This window comes from Hippocampus guttulatus, chromosome 1 (genome assembly GCF_054856545.1).
Source record: "Hippocampus guttulatus isolate MCC_2025c chromosome 1, RoL_Hgut_1.0, whole genome shotgun sequence".
Lineage (NCBI taxonomy): Eukaryota > Metazoa > Chordata > Actinopteri > Syngnathiformes > Syngnathidae > Hippocampus > Hippocampus guttulatus.
Window position 1 is genome coordinate 15302624 of NC_141261.1, and position 19312 is coordinate 15321935.

Genomic DNA, 19312 nt, shown 5'->3' on the forward strand with positions numbered 1-19312 from the left:
GCGAATCGCTTCTGATCGCGCACCCCAACGGAGCCGTTTAAAAGAATGACACGCCCACAAATGTCACAGCGATTTTTCAAGATCTCACTTGGATATTGCTGATGTGGAAATGAGTTTGATTGCACGGCATGAAAAGACGCAGCTCTGCTCTCCGCACAGTCTTCGGGTTGAGCTGAATGACATCTTTTTTTCTGTCCACTACGACGACCTGTGGCGCATCTCTCTTGAAGCGGTCGTCGTCGCCGCGGCTCTCCCGACAGCGGCGATGGATTTCATTTTCGAGCGCGCAGCCGAACGTGACGGTCGCGCCCACGACGGCTTGTGCGAGAGCGAGAAAAACCTCCCACCTGATCTTGAGCTCTTTCCAAGCCACGCTCTTGAACTGAAAGGCGCTAGCTTGGCACTTCTTTGGAGAAAATCAATGACTAAAGTCCGACGGCAACACTGGGCAGCAGAACGCTTGTGAGGGCCTTCTTCTCAGTGGATGTGAAACTACATTTGACACACAAACGCTGGCTAGCTAGTGTCGTTGGCGTGCTTTCGCGCTTTCACTTCCTCGGTTGATGAGGCCTGCACTCTGCGTGCACAGCCGAGATCTTTCTTTCATGCTTCTACCGCTGCTTTGTATTCAACAAACTCAACAGGAACGCCCGCGGCTTGGCTGATCGGCGGAGAGGTGTAACAACACTGCCCCCTGTTGGACCCCCAAAAAACGGCAAACGAAGGAAAAGGGCAAAGGCGAGAGAGGTTGGCTTCTTGCTCTCTCAAAACAGAAAAGGGAGCCTGATAAGTGGAGAAACTTTCCAAGGGAAAGCCGCCGACATGAGATGGGGAGTGGGGGAGGGGGGGGGGGGGTAAATTGAGGCCACGATATTTTCATCTTTGGCCACAAAAGAGTAAAAAGTATGCACAACATGATCACTTGTGTCTTGCTATCAATCGCGTGAACAAATTGGACATTAGTTGGATAAGCAAATGCAGCAAACCTTTTTTGGAACGCGCGACACACCGTGTCCTCTTGTCTTCTTGGAAAGAGTCAGAAGACAAAGAAGAGCACGTGATGGGGAGAGCTGCGTTAGACCACGGGGGTCAAATTCAAGGCCCGGGGGCCAGATCCGGCCCGCCGCGTCATTTGAAGGGGCCCGCGAAAGCAAATCGGGTGTGTCAACCTGCACCATCCTTGCTAAAATCTGGACCGAAATGTCAAATTGTCATCCGTCCCTCCATTTTCCGAACCGCTTAATTCTCACTAGGGTCGCGGGGGGGCGGCGCCGGAGCCTATCCCAGCCATCTTCAGGCAGTAGGCGGGGGACACCCTGAACCGCTTGCCAGCTAATCGCAGGGCACACAGAGACGAACAACCATGGGCGCTCACACTCACACCGAGGGACAATTTGGAGTATTTAATTAGACTGCCATGCATGTTTTTGGAACCTGGGAGGAAACCAGAGCACCCGGAGAAAACCCACGCAGGCCCGGGGAGAACATGCAAACTCCACAAAGGGAGGCCGGAGCTGGAATTGACTGTGAAGTCGACGTGCTAACTAACCACTGGACTACCGGGCCGCCTCAAATTGTCACGTGTCGGAAATAACGTTGAGATTTTGCGATCATTTTGTTCGCCGCTTCACATTCACAAACCTCCATGCAACACACACACGCAACACACACAAGCAGACATGCCGCAGCAGTACAAAAATCACACTGGCGCACAAGTGAACTCACACACACAGTCTCTCTCTCTCACACATATTCACATCTAATAACCAAACTAATCAGTACCCCCCCGCCCCCACCGCCTCCATTTCGCCCCACGTGAACGCAACCCAACTCAGCCCACACGCGCATAATATCCCCACGGCAACGTCACGCCTTTTGAAAGCCGACTCCGCCGCGGGTTCACTCCACCCAAGGCAGCCGCCGACGCAAGAGGCGCGCGAGCGACTGACCCTCGAAAAGGCCGAACCTCGCCGACGATGGACCTGCTTCCAGCCCGGGAGGCGGCCGGCATCTACCACACCAACTACGTGAGGAACTCCCGGGCCATCGGCGTCCTGTGGGCCGTGTTCAGCGTGTGCCTGGTCATCATCACGGCGGTGGTGTTCATCCAGCCCTTCTGGATCGGCGACGGCGTCGACACGCCACAGGCGGGCCACTTGGGCCTCTTCCGCTACTGCGTGGGCAACGCGCTCACCTCCGAGCTCATCTGCAAGGGCGGCCCGCTGGACTTGGGTTCCATCCCGTCGCCGGCCTTCCGCGCCGCCACGTTCTTCATGGCCGCGTCCATGCTGCTGACGGCGGCCACCACGGTGTGCTTCGGCCTCTTCTTCTTTTGCAACGCCGGCAGCGTCTACAAGATCTGCGCCTGGATGCAGCTGGCCGCCGGTAAGGCGCAAAGTTTCGATGAAAAAAAAAAAAAGAGAAGTTATCATTTGACTCTTATTTCATGTGGACTTGGACCGCGTGGTTCGGGCACAGGGCACCTTGTGGTCTTCCTTTCTGTCTAGCATCCGCATGTCGTGAGCTCTCCCCCCCCTTGGTACTCCGGCTTCATTCCACGTGTGTATTCGCTTCATCCAAGATTCCAAATTATTCCATTTTCTTTGTTTGGCCCCTGCAATTTGGCGACTGGTCCTCGGTCAACCTCACCTTTCACCTGACGAGCAGTCAGCGGGGACGTGATCCGGTTCAGCCTTGGCCCCTGTGAGAGAATACCGAGTTGAGTCAACACATTTGAAGACGCCATTTCAGCATTGTAACTTTGCGCAACACCACCATATGGATTTGAAATGAAGCCATCGAGATGCGCTTGAAGTGCAGACTGTGGGCTTTCATTTGAGGGTATTCGCCTCCAAATCAGGTGGGCAGCGTAGCAACGACAACACATTCGAACTGGGTGTGGAAGTGAAGCTTCATGAAAGCACTCGTGACAGTTTTTGACGCCGCGAAGTGGCACTCTTGGTTTTAAGATGCAATGTAATGTTCATTTCCATTTCCATGACACTAACCTTGATATTTCAACCAAGAGCAGCATCTCATGTGTTGTTTTGGAGTATTTGGTCTTTTTTTTTTTTGTTAACTTTTCTTTTGATAGCGGTGCGGACACCGCAGCGGCTCCTCTCGTTTTATGTTGAGAGGGAAGAAATTTCATCTGTGCTGTATGCTACACATACAGTACATTTGACAATAAAGTTTATCCAATCCTTTCTGAGCCTGAGTGAGTTGAGATTGTATTCTGGCACCATCAATCGTGTCTTTGGCGATGAAACCGAGAACTGGGCGTGTTGGGCTCTTGTTGCAGGTTGAGTTTTGTGCATCTGGTTTCAGACACCTCGATCGACGGTTTTAGTTACATGTCAGTCACCTGATCAGGTGTGGCTTGAGCGGCGCATTTGCACCTGCGACAATGCCAGAATGCCAACACTGGAAGCCACCAAGCTGAAAAGCAAAATGCGGATTTTTTTTAAAGCCTTGTTACAATTGTACAAATGCTACTTCGTTTGACGAACAAACAGCGCCCTCCTGTGGATGAAACTTAAATAGATTCGGGAGATTTCCCGACTCGTCCGTCCATTTTCCAATCCGCTTCTTTTGACGGAGCCTCTCCCAGCTGTCTTCGGGCAGTAAGCTCGTTAAACTCATTTCTAGTCTTTGGCTTTTGACTCAGACTTGATTTTTAGTTTTACGACTGATTTCTACTGTCTTTGTGACTAATTTGTTGTGATAGTGTTTATTGTTGTATCAATGATATTCGCTCCATGTACAGCACTTTGTACACAGCGCTAGTCGTTTTCAATATACTGTAAATACACGAGTTGAGTAGCCGGGGGACACCCTGAACCAGTCACCTGCCAATTGCAGGGAACACAAAGACCAACAACCATCCGCACTCGCACTTCGAGACAATTTAGAGTGTTCCATTAACATGGAAGTTTTTGGTTTGTTTTTCCTTTGCAGCCATTTTGATGGTGATGGGCTGCATGATCTACCCCGATGGCTGGGATGCCCCCGAGGTCAAGCGAATGTGCGGCCAGCGGACGGACAAGTACAGCCTGGGGAAGTGCACGGTGCGCTGGGCCTACATCTTGGCCATTATCAGCATCCTGGACGCTCTCCTGCTGGCCTTTCTCTCCTTCACGCTGGGAAACCGGCAGGACAAACTGCTGCCAGAGGACTTTGTGGCAGAGGGTGCAGGTAAGGAACTAGTGTCTCACCGGGCGGGGGTCAGCGGAAGGGGGGCCAAAAGACGCCTTTCACTTTGGCGTCGTCATCGGTCAACTTTAGCCGATGCAGTGCAATCGCTGATCGATCGGAAATTAGTGGGACAGATTTTAACCTCCAGGCTGTACGATTACAAATCCCTGCAGCAAACTCAAAATATGAATTGTTGCGATCACTGATGACACCGTTTTATTTTTAATTACATTTCTTAAACTTCAAAATGTAATACGAGTGTGAATCTAACTGCACGACCGTCTTGAGTCCCCATCGCACTGCTACTCAAATGTTTTAAATGAACTTCGCAAACAAGAATACGGCTCAACCAATTTCAGAAAATCAATCCAAAAATGGGCTTTGTTCTCATCTATCCACGGTGAAGTCAATGAATAAAAGTACATCAACCGATTTTAGGCTTGATGCAACGACGTCTGGATTTTTGTCAATGAGGGCGCACCGGCACCAGGTTCACATTGCGAACATTGCGATTTCCTATGAATGCTGTCACGGATTCATTTGAAAATGTCAATACTTACAAAGATGTATCGAATGCAGCTACTGAATAATACGCCTGCACTCCGAGGGTGAGTGAGGCATCCTGGATCCTAACTGGGTTGGTGCTTTGTCTGCCGCGCCGCTAGCAAGTACCGTATTGGCCCGAATATAAGACGGTGTTTTTTGCATTGAAATAAGACTGAAAAAGTGGGGGTCGTTTTATACTCGGGTCTAGACATTATTCCCATTTCACGACGCTAGATGGCGCCAGATATCATTGAAGCGAATGCTGAACTTGACTCCCCAGGGCCAAGGCGAACCCGTCACAAAGAATAAAAATAAAATTAGCGGTAGCACGACAAAGAAGAAAAAAAAATAGCGGTAAGAAAGAAAAGAGAAGAAAATAATAGAAAACAGAAAATGGAGAAACGTAGCGACAATCTGGAGAAACGTGGGTCGAAGATCGGCCAGGTTAACCGGCAGCTGAGGGAAAGTTATGATGTCATTTACATTTAAAAAACCAGAAGCCATGCATTTACCAATGTGATTGCACTTTAGTTTACATATTTAAATGTTCAGATATTAAGATTTGAATGAGGCAAAAAAAAACATGCTTTCTCTCAAATATATTGTTAGAATCATTTGTTTCAGATGTACTGTCATTATTTTCTGTAAAAATTAATTTGGTGTTCAAAAAGTCTTTTTTCAAACTTGAATCTTGAAAAAGAGGGGGTCGTCTTATATTCGGGCCAATACGGTATTCCACCATCATCGCCGTGGAGTTTTTCCTGCTGTCCTCAGTCTGGTTATCGCCCGAGTACACTCAACACCGCAACAAATGTGTGACAGTGATTTCACACCACCACGACCAAAAATGTTCAATGACAGAATGAATTTGTTGAGTAGAAGAAGCGGCCTTAATTCTAAATTTTTTTTTTCTTTCATACTTCACAGAAAACCCCTGACGAGCCTGCATACGGAAGATCAGAGATGCAAACAAACAGTGCAGAGGCGTGACAGCTTTTGAACAGAAAATGTCAGCAAAACCGGTGCGGTATGGAACATTTTTATTCTAGGTTGAGTTTGTAAGTTTGAGTTCACCCACCCGCACAAATGTACTCGTTGGCCACACGATACAACCAAGCACAAACATCTTCCGTCCATTTATTAAAACACGGCTACCCAGCTAAATCGCTTTAGCGAAGATATAACATTTGTTAGAAACTGTACAGAACTGTCATATATATTTATAGAAAGGCAAATTCTTTGGTACAGATATATATACAATTATTTTCAGGGGTTTTTTTTCGTTAAGCTTTGCGTTTGTTTGTTTATTTGCGGCTTCCTGTTGCACTCGATTCCTAAATTGTGTCGGTGTAGAACAATTCATGAAATTGACCCGAAATCATGCGTGTTTGAACGATCTACAGTACGTATGGCAGAAATGGATCGTGACAGGCACGACTCCCTATGGTGGTCTGCCGTGAGATATTTTTCTTTTTTTTTTTCCTAATATAAAATATGTGCCTTGACTCGATATGGGTTGGGAAGCACTTTTCTCGAATATCAGCATCCGATGGAAAATTCTATTAGCAAATCCTTTCCGAGTGAGTCCACATCAAGGGGAATGCCGTACAAGCGCATTCGTCGAGCCGACTCGCGTGCGCTTGCTCGAATGACGGGAGGTGGAAAGGGATTTGCAAAACGATTGCATCTATTATTATTATTATTATTGTCATCGTTCTCAAGCGATTACGCAGCATCCAAACCTGTGCTGATGCTTACGTATGTGCATCGACAGACAAGACACCCGCGTCTCACCACATCCGTCCGGCTGGAAAAATCCCGCCAGACCGTTCCTGGCGGCGGCGTACGCGCCAACCCCCCCCCCCCCCCCCCTTGTGCAATTTCCTACGCCTTCTTCACAAATACAAAAATGTGTACGTATTATACATGTCGAACAGAAGATAAAAGAGCGAGTAAAAAGGAAAGGAAAGCGCGGGAGCGCTCATGAAGCGGCGGGGACGCGGCTACATATCCTGTGGTCTGTCGGGGGTCGGTTTTAGTGCACGAGTCGGACAGACGGAGGAGGAGTCACCGGCGGAACAAGAACGCCCCCCCCCCCCCCCCGCTCGGGTACAGCAGTTGAAGCCAACTGAGGAACATCCCCATCGCGCTCAAGAGAAGAACCCGCGAACGTATGCGCAAAGAACGACAAGAGAAATAAATACTCGGATGATATGCCCAAACTGGAAAAGTGATCTGTTGCATTCTCCGGAGAGAGTTTGGAAGGGAAGGGAGAGGGGAGAGGGTGTGGGGTGGGGTGGGGGGGGGGGTCCACTAGCGGGCCAGCCACGGGTGGCGCAGGCACTCAGCCGCCGTGGCTCGCTTGTCGGGGACCAGCTCCAGCATGGGGAGCAGGAAGTCGGCAAAGCACTCGGCCTCTTGTCGGGGCCACGCGTACTTGTCCACCAGCACCTCCAGCAGCCCCCACGGCTTCAGTTTGGTGATGTGCTTCAGGTCCCCTGCGGGCACAATTGACAGAGTTGACATTTTCAGGTATGGTTTAATGGGGGGGGGGGGGGGGGGGTCTTTTTGGGTGGCAAAGTTGCTCCAAGTCTTTCGCTGGAGCCTGGCAAAGTCGAGTCCCGCGGATCATTCACAATTTTAGAGTCGTTTTTATGAATGAAGGGTTCATCAACTGGCCATTTATTTCAATTTTCTTGGGGGGGGGGGGGGGGGGGGGGGGTGAAACATCATTGCCCTATCTTGAAACTCATTGCGCAAGCTTTTATAGGTCAAAGAAAAAAGGAACCTCTCAAAAAGCCCATCACCATAGAAGTACCTCATAATGGTCAATATATTCTTAGAACCTTTCAAAATAAGAGGAGAAAGGCTGAATTTAAAGTCATCTTATTTTTAAATATAACATTTCATTTGAAATAAGAACTTTGAAAAAGTCCACTTAAACTGGTCAACTTAAAGATAGATGAACTAAACAATTTGTCGAGCGGGGCTTTGCTAATCACAATCTACGCATTTCCTATTTGTCAATAACTATACCCCCCCCCCCCAAAAAAAACCCAAGAAACATTTCAAATAAGAAAAATAATTGAATTGATTAAAGATGAAATCAAAACCAATGAAAGTGATGAAAGATAAAAATGAAATAAAAAGTTCTCAAGAGGAAAGATCCTGGAAGAAAAGCTCCAAATTTCCTTATAGCTCCACATAGAGCAACATATACAGTACATGTAGGGTGGGGGGGAAGATGTAAAGCCATGTTGATTGGCTGTGCTTCTTCTTTCTGTCTTATCACGTGGGTTACTCTTTGATCTTTAATCAGTGTCTAAGTGTTGTTTACATGCTGCTCTGTGTGCGCGTGCACCTGGCTGTGTGTGTGTGTGGCAGGAGAGAGAGAGAGATAGGAGGCTTATAAGAACAAAAGCAGGTCTCTTCCATCCTTAATTGTCTAATCAGCGTTAATTGACTAATCATAAAGAGTCTGCTGCACGCGAGGGATCGCTGGCCTGAGTATGTGTGTGTGTGTGTTTGTTTGTGTGTGTGTTAGTGCGCTCTGTTCGAGCGCAAAGGCCCATGTGGGGCAATTATTTTTTATGTATATGTTAATTGGTCGCTACTTCGCGGATTTTCGTTTATTGCGGGTGGTTTTGGTCACCCATTAACAGCGATAAACGAGGGATTACTGTACACCATCTCTTAGCAGTTACGCAATGACCTAAACACCTCGACTTATAAATAGATACACCCCCCCCCCAAAAAAAAATCGTGAATTCACTGTTGGGAAGACAATTGTTTTTGGTTTACCTTTCTTGGTGAAAAAATCCTTGGAATATTTTCCGTTCAATATGAGTTTACGCGGGACACTCCCCAGCAGCTCAATGATCAGCGCTATGTGGTCTGCACCACACACACAAACACACACCCCGTTGCCGAGGGGGAGGAGGGGAGGGGAGGGGAGGGGTGGGGGGGGGGACAAAGACAAAGACAACATAGACAAGAGAGCGTCAGTGACGGAATAGCGACGTACCTTTCTTTGTGAAGTATTCCAGCGAGTGTTTCCCACTCAGCGCATAGAGGCGAGGAACTCCACCGAGCAACTCGATCATGAGAGCAAGGTGGTCTGGAGACAAGGCCCGTCGGAAGCGACGCAACGACAAAATGGGTGGAGAAGAGAGCAGATGGCAGACGGTCATGACAATGGAGGAGAATGCCTGCCTGACGGGGCGAAAGCAGCCCCTCGCAATCGGGCAACGCGCTTTCACTCCAGGACGAGGGTGCTGCTCATAAGGGAGAATGGGGGGGGGGGCGCGTGGGAACGAGCCATAATTCCACTTGATCAAATGGCCTGGCCCCACCTGACCTCTCCGCACACGCCACACTTCCGCTCTGTCTGTCTCCCCCCCACCCCCACCCTTCGCCCGCCACATATCCACAAAATGTCAAACCAAACATCTCTAATTGCGTCGTGGGGAAAACGAAATGAATGTTTGGGGAAAGACTTGCGAGTTGAGGAAGTCTCGGGTGAAAAAGAGCAGCGGAGCATGCAAAGAAACGACGTGAGCGCATCTTAATATGCTGGAGCAGAATCGAGTCGAGACAAAAAGCGTGAAGTGAAATGAATGCAAACGAAGAGCAGGAGGAGAGAAGGCGTGCCGCGTTGGAAGAGAAGCTGTTGATGGGCCTGTCTCCAGTCGTCGAGTGCCGGGAGAGGAGGAGTCAATGGAATGGCCACGCCCCGTCACACAATTTCTTTTTGTTTTTTTCATGAGCTCTTAATTGAGCTGTAATGCGACTGATATCTTTCACCAAGCAGTAGCACGGGGACCCTCGATTGAAGCAACAATCCGGCTAATTTAACTCCCAAAACTCCACATTTATCAGCCGCCTGACGATCATGAACAGGCACTTGTTATATTAGCGTCGGAAAGCACCTGTCACGTGATTCCACGTCGAGACACGGAACTCGGTACGGCCATCAGATGTCACGAATAACAACAGGGAATGGTGAGCACGAGGGGCGTCCGAGTCCTACCTTCATCTCTGGAATAATCTTCGCCAGAATGCGGTTCGAACAAGTAGTCTCCTGTGGCGAGTTCAAAAGCCTGAGGCGACAACAACATCATCATCACCATCAACACAAGGACTGTTGAAGCATGACGGGCGACAACTACCGCTTCCCTCCTCCGTAGCTGCGCTGCTGAAAAAAGGCCTCGTCACAGCGCATGAGTTGAGGATCGAGAATTTTAGACCAAGTCTCTTACCATGCAGGCTGCGCTCCAGATGTCCGCCGGTGTGCTGTAACCTGCGCCAATGAGGACCTCTAAGGAGCGGTACTGCCGGGTCTGGATGTCTTCGGTAAAGTGCTTGTGCTGAGAGCAAAGCACAAGCGTGGACAAACATCAACGTAACACTCTTAATAATAATAATAATAATAGATTTTATTTATAAGCTCTTGTGCTATTCCGTGCCGTCTTTTCTTATCATCCGTCTCACGCGCGCCCCCTACGGAATTTATTTGGTGATTTCCTCATTTGTGACGACAGTACACAACAAAGGAATAAATAAAACACTTCTGTGAGAGTCCAGTCTCCTACGGTTTACTGACATCTGATCGTTCTGTTGGAGCTACGCTCAAAGGAAATGGCAAAATTCATTCTGAAGGGGGGGGGGGGGCAATAGAATTTATTTGGTGATTTCCTCGCTTGATTTTCTGTTTTGATGCATTCTTTTCAATTTTCGTAGTTTCATTGAAGGAATCGGAGGCGGGTCATGAACGCCTCTCCAGTCGAATGGAAAGAGCGTAGCTCCATCTAGTGGATGCATTGTAGATTGCGCCTCATAACCCGGTGCGTCCGATATATGAAAAAAATGACAAAATTAGGCCATTCGTTGAAAGCGCGCCTCATAATCCAGTGCGCCTTTTAGTGCGGAAAATATGTTTTTTATATATATTCTCCCCGTGGAAGTTGATTGAAACTTTTTCGCTCTCGGGAGAAATCGAACAAAAGAAAAAAAAACTTGATTTGAACAACGTTAGTCATTTACTTTTTCGGGAAGTGAAAATGAGGGGAGGGGAGCGGGGATGGTTCTGCTGGTTGGGCCGCAGCACCCAGCCCCGTGAAGGAAGCCAAAGCTGTTCTATTCCGGTAATTGGATGACACTGGGCGCGTTGATGTGCGGAAGGCCTGATGGGTAACGGGGAAATCCCTCGGGTCACAAGAGGACAACTCACCACCCAGCAGGCATTTCCGAGGTCCGCAATCTTGACTTTGATCTTGTCCGCGTTGATCGGCTCAAGGGGGTTAACCAGCAGGGATCCCGCCGTTTGCTTGCCTATATCGGAGCAGAGAGACAAGGAAGCAGTCGGAAGACTATCCGAGCGGCTGAATGGACACGGCAGGGTGAAAGGCGCCGGACCATTTTGGAGCATTTCCTCACTGCCATCTTCTCCTCGCTCACGACAAAGGCGCTCTCCCGGCTCCTCCTCCTCCTCCAACCTGCCGGAAAGCTGCCCGGCGGAAACGCCGCTGCGAGGAGGCCCTTCAACGTCAGGGTGCGGCTGCTCCTTGAGGTCGGCACAGTCCGACCCATTAAAGAAAGCGTGCTCTTGCTTCTGCGCGGCGTTTCCATTATGCCGGTTTTCCTCCCTCCACGGGGGAAGTCGCCGCTCCGACTCTGCGTGTCCGTTGCAGTTCAGCTCGGACGACCCGTCTGCATTGGCGTCGCTCTCTGGGACCATTGGGAAAGGGGGGGTAGAAAAAAAAAAATAAGCTTTGCACACAATCCCTGGCTGCCGTATCGTTGATCTCAAACCACGATAGAGTGTGTGTGTGTGTGTGTGTGTGTGTGTGCTTGCGAAACATCAGCAGGTATGCCATGGAAAATGTGCCATTTTGTGACCTTTTTGTTTGGTGATGGGCCGTGAGACTTTTCTAACGTAGAATAACACTAGCGGTGTACGCCTTTGGAGGTAAGGCGAGACTCATATCACCTCAGGACCGACAAAAACGATCTAAAGCCACGAAATGGGGGTGAATTTAGAGCAAAGGCCCCAAAAGGAGGCCGGCAGCCATCGGCATCCGACTCGTCACCTTGCGCGTCTTGGCTGCCCACATCCGGCAGCGACAGCTGCCTCAGGGGAGCGCAGGCCCGGCCCTTGGGCGACTCGTCGGGCTCCGCGTCGACCTCCTCGTCGTCCTCCCGCGTCTCTGTGACCTTCTCCATCTCCTCCAGGTCCATGATGCACTTTTCCAGCAAGGCCGCCTGCCGCTTCTGCTTCTTTTTTAACTTCTTTTTCTTGTTTTTGGACATTTTCACAGTCTGTCGAAGAGGGAAATTCACGCCAGGTCACAACCGACACGCGCATTTGTGATCTTGGGTTGAGGCGGGTGCAATATTGGAAACGCGGTATCCGCGGGTTGATGGAAGTCAAAGTGAACCCCCCCCCCCACCCCCGCGCCCAAGGCCACTTGAGTCAAATTTAAAATTGCGTTTGGCAAACGTGAGCCGTCGTGCCTCTTGCACACAAGGAGAAACGTCTTCATCCAAAATCCGTCTACGACCACAATCATGAAACATGGTCTCGGATCTCATCAGCTCGTGCAAGCATACCTCATAAAAAGGTGTCGGGAGTCTCCCAAACTCGTCGTGTAAGCATAGTTCAGGCATTCATTTTGTAAAACTGCAGACACACGGCCCAAGAGGAAATAGCCAGAAAAAAAAAAAGGCTACCTGTTTTGGAGCGGGGGCGGTGCTAACTGCAAAATAGAGAACGTCAGCGGTTAGAACACGTTGGCCCGGCACGTCCGCGTGGACATCAGAAGCGCGTCTCGTACTTGCGGAGCCCGAGGGAGGCGGGGCTCCCGCCCGCTGCCATTCCGCAGCTTCTGCCGCCAGCTTCCGGACGTAGGGCTCTTCCACGCTCATCAGGATGTTCTCCGGCTTGATGTCTGTGTGGATGATCTGACACTTGGTGTGCAAGTAGTCCAGGCCCTGGAGAACCTGGGGGCAAAATTGGGGCCAAATTGCTCTCGATATTTCGGTCAACGCCGGTTCAATGTGAAACCAAAGCGCATGACGACCATGTGCGTTCTGATTGGGGCTGACCTGTCGAATGATGCTCTTCACACAGGGTAGTGGCAAACCCTGGTAATTGGATTTGATGATCCACTTCAATAGGTGGTGTCCCAAAACCTCAAACACCATGCAGACGTCTGAAGAGACGAGGTTAAGATCGCAACACTGATGACGACGTCCTTCTCCTCCGGAATGAACGCCTTTGTTCGTTTTGAGATTTTCATTGTGCCCCGCACACATTCAAGACACCCCTGCGCCGTTCTAAGCATCCAAATCCGATAGCTGACGAGAGCTGCCACAAACCATTATTTTGCCCGTCGAGTCATCATCAACGGCAGTCACCATTCGTCCACAAATCGAATCAAATGCAAATGGCGGCGCATCTCGGCAGCAAGCAGGCACGCTTGGAGAATCCTCGTTAGCTTACGGCTTGAATTCATTCGAGGGATGCGCAAATTAATCAGAGGGTGGCACAGTGGACGATTGGTTAGAGTGTCCGCCTCACAGTGCAGAGGTGCGGGGTTCGATTCCGGGCTCCGGCCTTCCTGTGTGGAGTTCGCCATGTTGTCCCCGTGCCTGCGCGGGTTTTCTCCGGGTACGCTGTTTTCCTCCCACATTCCAAAAACATGCACGGTAGGTGAATCGAATGCTCTAAATTGTCCTAATGGTGTAATCCTGAATTGTTGTTTGTCGACGTGTAGCCTTTTCAACGTAGCCTGTTTACGATGTCACCTCTATAACGTTCACCGATTTGATGCGGTTCATTTTCCATTTGCCGATTTGGTTGACAACGAACCCCTTTAGACCGTGAACTTCGTCAACTAACGACCAGGGAAGCTAAATGCCGCCGCGACCTTGCTTATGAACACAAAGTACGGCGTGGGACTCCCCTTCTGTGACTAAGCAACGTTACTGATCGACTAGTACAATGTTCTACTTCCATAGGGAAGGCTTCCTTTTAACTCATTCACTCCCAAAGACGTTTTTAAACGTCTTTTCAGACTTGGTCCAGAATTGGCTGGTACTGAATGAGTTAAATGATCGAGGATTCCCATCGTGCTGCCACGAAAGGCAGGTTTGCATCGTAGTGAGTATATAACTGCAACAACTTTGGCTACTTTCCCCACACCGCTTGCGTTGACCTCCCGGATGACCCGGGTGGGTTACAGCTACTGCGCATGTGCGTCGCAGACGGGTCATATAACCAGTAGGAGAAGCGCGAGACGAGGCGGTTTCCTGAGAAAAACAATGCTCCAGATAAATAAATAGATCAATGAGCGAGGCGGCGTCAAATATGAACTTTGTGGTCGAGAATTTTCGTCGACTCATCTTTACAGGTGATGAAGAGCGATTAAGGATACGGGTTCCGTTGACACCGGAAATCTTAAAGTCATCCAACATCTGGACAACCATCTCCCGTTTCGGATCATCAGGGTCAGAGTTTCTCACCTGGGCACAAAAAAAAAACCTGACAAACTTGTATTAATGTACAACGAGTGCGATGCTGAAATAGCAACTGAACGGAAAGATGAGCGCTGTTGCGTGCGTTTATATTTGGCCCTCGTGAAAGCATCGACTTACAGACTTGAGAAGTTTGATCTCATCCACCGCCGTTTCCGTGTAGTGTTCCGCACTCTTGACCACCTTCATGGCAACAAACCTTTTCATCCTACGAAGCACAGAGCAAAAATACGGCTTTAAGGTCCAAGCCGCCGCCGGAAGGCATCCCGGCGCGGAGACTGCAGTGAAAAATCGAGAACAAAGTCGCCTACTGGATGTCGCGGGCGAGCCACACGGTGGAGAAATGTCCCCAGCCCAATTTCCGGATGACATGGTACTTTCCGTTGTAAAGGTCGCCCACTTTGACATGATGGTAGCCACCTGGAAGAGAAAACGCAATTCGCGGGCCACGGACGATATTAACGCTCGGCTGTCACGTGCCTCCTGCCAAGGCGTGAATTGCACGGGCAAGGTCGGAGGAAGGCTTCAACCAAACTCACCTTTGCAATAGTCGTTGGGATCCTCCTGCTCTTCATCGTCGGAGCCCAGAATCTCCTCGGGTTCTTCCGGTTCTTGGGGCGAGGCTTCGTGTTGGGCCTGCTGATGACTTCTGGGATGTGCCGGCAGCCTGTTGACAATCCAGAAGTCCGCCTTGACCAAAGCTACTGTCAGAGATTTTCTCGGACAAAGTTAAAGAAATGACTCGGCACACAGGAAAATTGTCTTCAATATCGGCGGGAGCGGATCTCTGAGAGCGAACGACGGTTAGTTGCTCCGCGATCACACTCTCAGTCCCGCCACCGCGAGTTCGACATTTTATTGTAACATATGCAAAATACAAGAAAAACACTGCCCCCGATGTTTGCATGCCGCACCCCGGTCCGGCTCCTCGGTAGTGATTGGTTACCTGTTTTTCCAACTTGAACCACCAGTACATTGGCGCCTTTTCTGGCTGGTCTACATCGAATTAGCATGTTGTAGACTTTGCGGATGGTCAACGTCGTCTGGGCGCGACGGGTGTTCTCAACTCGTCTTTTGTTGCTCAACCGCTGTTCCCGAATTATTCATTCCCCTTTTGTGACCGAGTGTCGCCTTCTCCCCTGTGGTTGTCCACCTGTATTGACGTGCTAATTGTGGACTTCAACAGTCCCCCGGCCAGATGTGTGCAGGCATTTGGGGGTGCTGGATACGCACCCAAACGCTTCGATGTGCCCAAATTAAATGAAACTTTAAACATGATACAATTTTGCTCATAGATTCCTCTAACAGCTACTCAAGTTGACTTTTCATTCGCACAGCCGGGGATGGACGGCGTCATTTAACAATGATTGCGTGTGAAGAAGGGACGGACGATGAATCAAGATTTGGCTTTCCTTGATCTTGAAAACGTTACAACTGAAGAAAAAAATGCGGCTTCTTTCATCTACGGCAGCTGGCCAAAGTCGAGCCGATGAAAACGTTAATGGCTCAACAAAAATGCTGCCGTTTTTTGTTTTTTCTGATCCATTCATCCGGCATCTGTTTGTTTGTGCTCGTCATTTCCTCAGAGGACTGCCCGGTGAACCCTGACCAGTACAAAAGTGGATCGCCCGGCAGATTAAACCTTAAACCTGGCACAATTATCACACTCCAGCCTGCTGGAAAGGCCCAGAGCTGGAAGGAAACCAAACCACGAGCTCAATGATGACATGATGTAAGCATTCATGCAATCACGTCAGCTTCGTTGTCAAGCACGAGATCTCAGACATATTTTGTTGAATAAAAACGTTACACTTGTTACACGCTTGATTACCATGCGCATGGATGAATAGTAAATCAATGCTGTCAAAAATTTGCGACGTAGGGGCCTCAGAATATAGCGTTGTTCCTATTTTAGGGTGTCGTGGACAGCGCGCAGCGGCCGGCATTCCGGCGACATCATGAGAGGCGCCCGTGATAAACATTTTACACGCACATTGTAAATCTTTTTTTTCCAGCGACGATCGCAGTTTGATAATCGTCGCCATTGTTGTTTTGATCTTGCGATAAGTAATCTCGCGTGGCGAGACGAGATCGGCCTTCAACCTCGCGGAAAGCAGACGATTGCCAAGTCGTGTTACGTTAAAAAAAGTGTTGCGAATGTTTATGGCAGAGATATCACAGAGGAAGCAGCTAAAGTTGGATAGGTTTTTTTTGCGATAATAATCTTGTATGACTGAATTATTTACATTTTTGCAGCATTTGTTTATAAGAAATAAACCTATTATCAATGTATATTGTTGTTTGTGTTATTATCATATGCAATTGAATAAGTTGACCATTTCAGAATTCAAAATTTGGGACTCTCTAAATGCATCATGGGACTGAGACTTTTCTGAACAGCGAGTCGCGCAGGACTCGCACGGCTCAAACTGTAAAATGATCACTGCCAAAGTTCACGATAATTGAACCGGCCGAAAGAAAAAGTGGAAGAAAGAAAGAACTAGATGATCAAATGTCAAAATCAGTCGCATTCTTTGAGGAACAGAAACAACGACAAAGCCAACCAACATCTCTTCAAGGAGGAACTGAACCCTGTGCAGTCCATTTGGGACTTTGATTTTCTCCGAGTGCCATGGACGGAGAACGCTGGCGTACCGTGTTGATCATGTGGAGTATTTTACCTGTATGTGCCGCTTTCTTCCATCAATGTATCCCGCCTCAGGGTTGCACGCAGTTTTCGGAAGAACACCACACTCGACATGGGCTTCTTTGTTTTCGCGTTTTATACAGTCCCAAGCCTGAGCTGTTACATAAGAAATCCAGCGCACGCTATTGATTGCATCTTTAGTTGGGGGGGGGGGGGGGGGGGGGGGTTGGATGGGGGCTAAAACTGTCGGTATGGTACTTTATGAAGGTCATTTGCAATTAGAGCAAAGTAGTTTGTAGAGGTGTGGGGGGCAGGGGGGGGTGATGATCCTGACATGCTACATTCAGAAAATGCAGTTGTTTTTTTGTTTTTTTTTAAGAACGCAATTGGACATCCTAGCTTCTCACCAAAGCAGGAAGAGCCTTTGGTGTTTTCTTACATGAATATTGTGATGTAGTGTGACTGAAGTGGAGGGGAAAAAAAGCCTGTTTTTTTTTCTTTTTGCGGCGGACTGGTGGTAGGAGGCTTCAAAGAACATCATGAACTTTGCTCACACGCAGCGCTTCCTCAAACATGGCAAGAGAGAGTTTTTGTCAGATTCGAACCCCTCGAGCGACTCTCTCTGTTCAATAGGTTTTTGAAAACAATCATCCGAATGACAATAGATACAATCAAATCCAAGTGTTGATGAAAATATGCGGGCTGTTGAGGGATAGCAACTATCACCGTGGCACACCGAGCAGGAAATAACAGTGAGAAAGCTCACTTTTTGCTGGTCTTCTTGGCTTTTCCCCTCTTTTTCCTCGCCTGCAGAGCCAAAACTGTGGAAATAAGATGCAAATTGTTTGCTTAGGCCGATTCAAGTACACTGATCCCTCGCTACTTCGCGGTTTTCAAGATGCAAAATAAAACAAAGGCGTTACGAACACACTTTGCATTTTGACAGATTTTATTTGGAGGGAAATCCTGTCACATTGCTATCAGTGTATCTCAAAAGCGAGTCAATTCAAACTGATTTTATTTTGCGCCTTAAAAACAACGACAGCTGCATCCAAAGTGCTGTGCATAAAGTACAAATCAGACATGCGTACAAAAAGTAGTAACTTTATAAGGGGGAGTTGTCGTTGGCGCTGAGCTGTCAGGCATTTATTTTTACAGTTATGCAGGAATTGGTGATTGAAAAAAAGGATTTGGGATCCCAGTTTGGTGTATGTTTACGGTAACGCTGCTAAGTATGAACATTTTCAGGGTGGGGGCGTGCACCATTCGTCTATTTTAGACCCGAAGGTAAACTAGATTTCATAATTTTTGTTCACAGACAATAAACCATCATTTTTATTATTATTATCAGTCTCAGACCGGAAGACCACGAGCGCCTATGCATCTTTTATCACTCGTAAAGCAATTACAGCGTTAAACCTAACAACCAGGGTACCCAGCCCAAGGTGACAAATGTTACTAACAGTGCAAATTTCAGACACGCGTACGAGTAATTCCTAAAGGAATGGCGTGATGATATAAAATATGAACAATTTAGAGGGGGGAAAAAGGCATCGCGGATGTCACAGAAAGAGCGAGAAGCTTCTCTGTGCCGAGCTAATCCTCGCAGGCTAACGCTAGCTCATCGCGGCTGACTGTACGAGACAAACGCGTTCCGATTAAAACATTTACGCGCGTCTGCGTCCAATAAAACTTTCCGTATACGGGGTGGAGCGGCGATTATATGGCGTCACGTTTGACGCACAGAGTTTCGCAGACAACGTGTGGAGCAAACGTTTACCTTTTCTCTCCATGTTGTAGCTTAGCTGTTAGCCACAGCGCCAGTGACCAAATGTTCTGCGCATGCGCAACGGATGAAAGGTCCGAGAGGGCTCAGCTGGTGACATCAGCGGCGCTGCCGGTCAACGACTGCGCGTGCGCAGAACAAAGTGGATTTGGTATGACAATCAACGTTTGAAATGGATCGTTTCATGATCGCCGATTAGGGCTTGAATGACGGCAAATTAAAAATCGAGGTAGCAAAACAAGACTCATTCATTGTACTACATTATTAATGTATTTATTAAAGATATATACTATGCTCGGATTGCCATTTTAGTTGGATAGTAAATCGAAGATGTTATAATTTAATCTATTGTTTGTGTTGATTTACCTACACCGTTTAATCAGAAATACAATGGAAATGCATCCTACACACACATCATTTTTTTTCAGAAAACAAAAAAAAACTGAACTATATTCTAATTATCTTCTACATTTTAAGAATTTCATTTTCTTCTTTTTTTACATCTCCAATAGGTCAACATTGCCATTGAAATAATATGTTGGTTTACATTAAATATTTTGTACTATATTTCATCACATATCAATGTATAGCAGGTGAACTTTTTT

At 48.2% G+C, this 19312-nt stretch overlaps 2 protein-coding genes across 3 annotated transcripts; one reads left to right on the forward strand and one right to left on the reverse strand.

Annotated features, from left to right (window-relative positions):
- Nucleotides 1-1976: 1976 nt before the first annotated feature.
- On the forward strand, nucleotides 1977-5730 carry lhfpl5b (LHFPL tetraspan subfamily member 5b). The gene is made up of 3 exons (XM_086129358.1): nucleotides 1977-2385; nucleotides 3958-4223; nucleotides 5668-5730. Exons 1-3 carry the CDS (start codon nucleotides 1977-1979, stop codon nucleotides 5728-5730), a joined length of 738 nt encoding a protein of 245 aa, XP_085985484.1.
- A 33-nt stretch (nucleotides 5731-5763) lies between these two features.
- Nucleotides 5764-18773, reverse strand: srpk1a (SRSF protein kinase 1a). Of its 2 annotated transcripts, none has more exons than XM_086113303.1 (16): nucleotides 18702-18773; nucleotides 17688-17742; nucleotides 14814-14941; nucleotides 14586-14694; nucleotides 14395-14482; nucleotides 14175-14262; nucleotides 12844-12950; nucleotides 12573-12738; nucleotides 12469-12494; nucleotides 11829-12057; nucleotides 11155-11466; nucleotides 10970-11070; nucleotides 9999-10106; nucleotides 9770-9839; nucleotides 8542-8634; nucleotides 5764-7238 (listed from the first exon to the last, which is right to left on the reverse strand). In XM_086113303.1, the coding sequence occupies exons 1-16, from the start codon at nucleotides 18712-18714 to the stop codon at nucleotides 7054-7056; spliced, it is 1878 nt and encodes a 625-aa protein (XP_085969429.1). In that variant the 5' UTR covers nucleotides 18715-18773; the 3' UTR covers nucleotides 5764-7053. The 2 variants fall into 2 exon arrangements, with proteins under 2 accessions (XP_085969429.1, XP_085969418.1); XM_086113292.1 differs by lacking the exon at nucleotides 8542-8634 and adding an exon at nucleotides 8765-8857.
- Between the last annotated feature and the right edge of the window lie 539 nt (nucleotides 18774-19312).

What these genes read in the sequence shown, in the direction of transcription:
- lhfpl5b (XM_086129358.1), top strand. Translation starts at nt 1,977, where the DNA reads ATGGACCTGCTTCCAGCCCGGGAGGCGGCCGGCATCTACCACACCAAC. An exon ending in CTGGATGCAGCTGGCCGCCG is followed by an intron (nt 2,386 to 3,957) that starts GTAAGGCGCAAA and finishes TTTCCTTTGCAG; the next exon opens with CCATTTTGATGGTGATGGGC. An exon ending in TAGTGTCTCACCGGGCGGGG is followed by an intron (nt 4,224 to 5,667) that starts GTCAGCGGAAGG and finishes CATACTTCACAG; the next exon opens with AAAACCCCTGACGAGCCTGC.
- srpk1a (XM_086113303.1), bottom strand. An exon ending in TGAGGAAATGCTCCAAAATG is followed by an intron (nt 11,071 to 11,154) that starts GTCCGGCGCCTT and finishes GCTCCGATATAG; the next exon opens with GCAAGCAAACGGCGGGATCC. An exon ending in AGATTATTCCAGAGATGAAG is followed by an intron (nt 8,635 to 9,769) that starts GTAGGACTCGGA and finishes TGTGTGGTGCAG; the next exon opens with ACCACATAGCGCTGATCATT.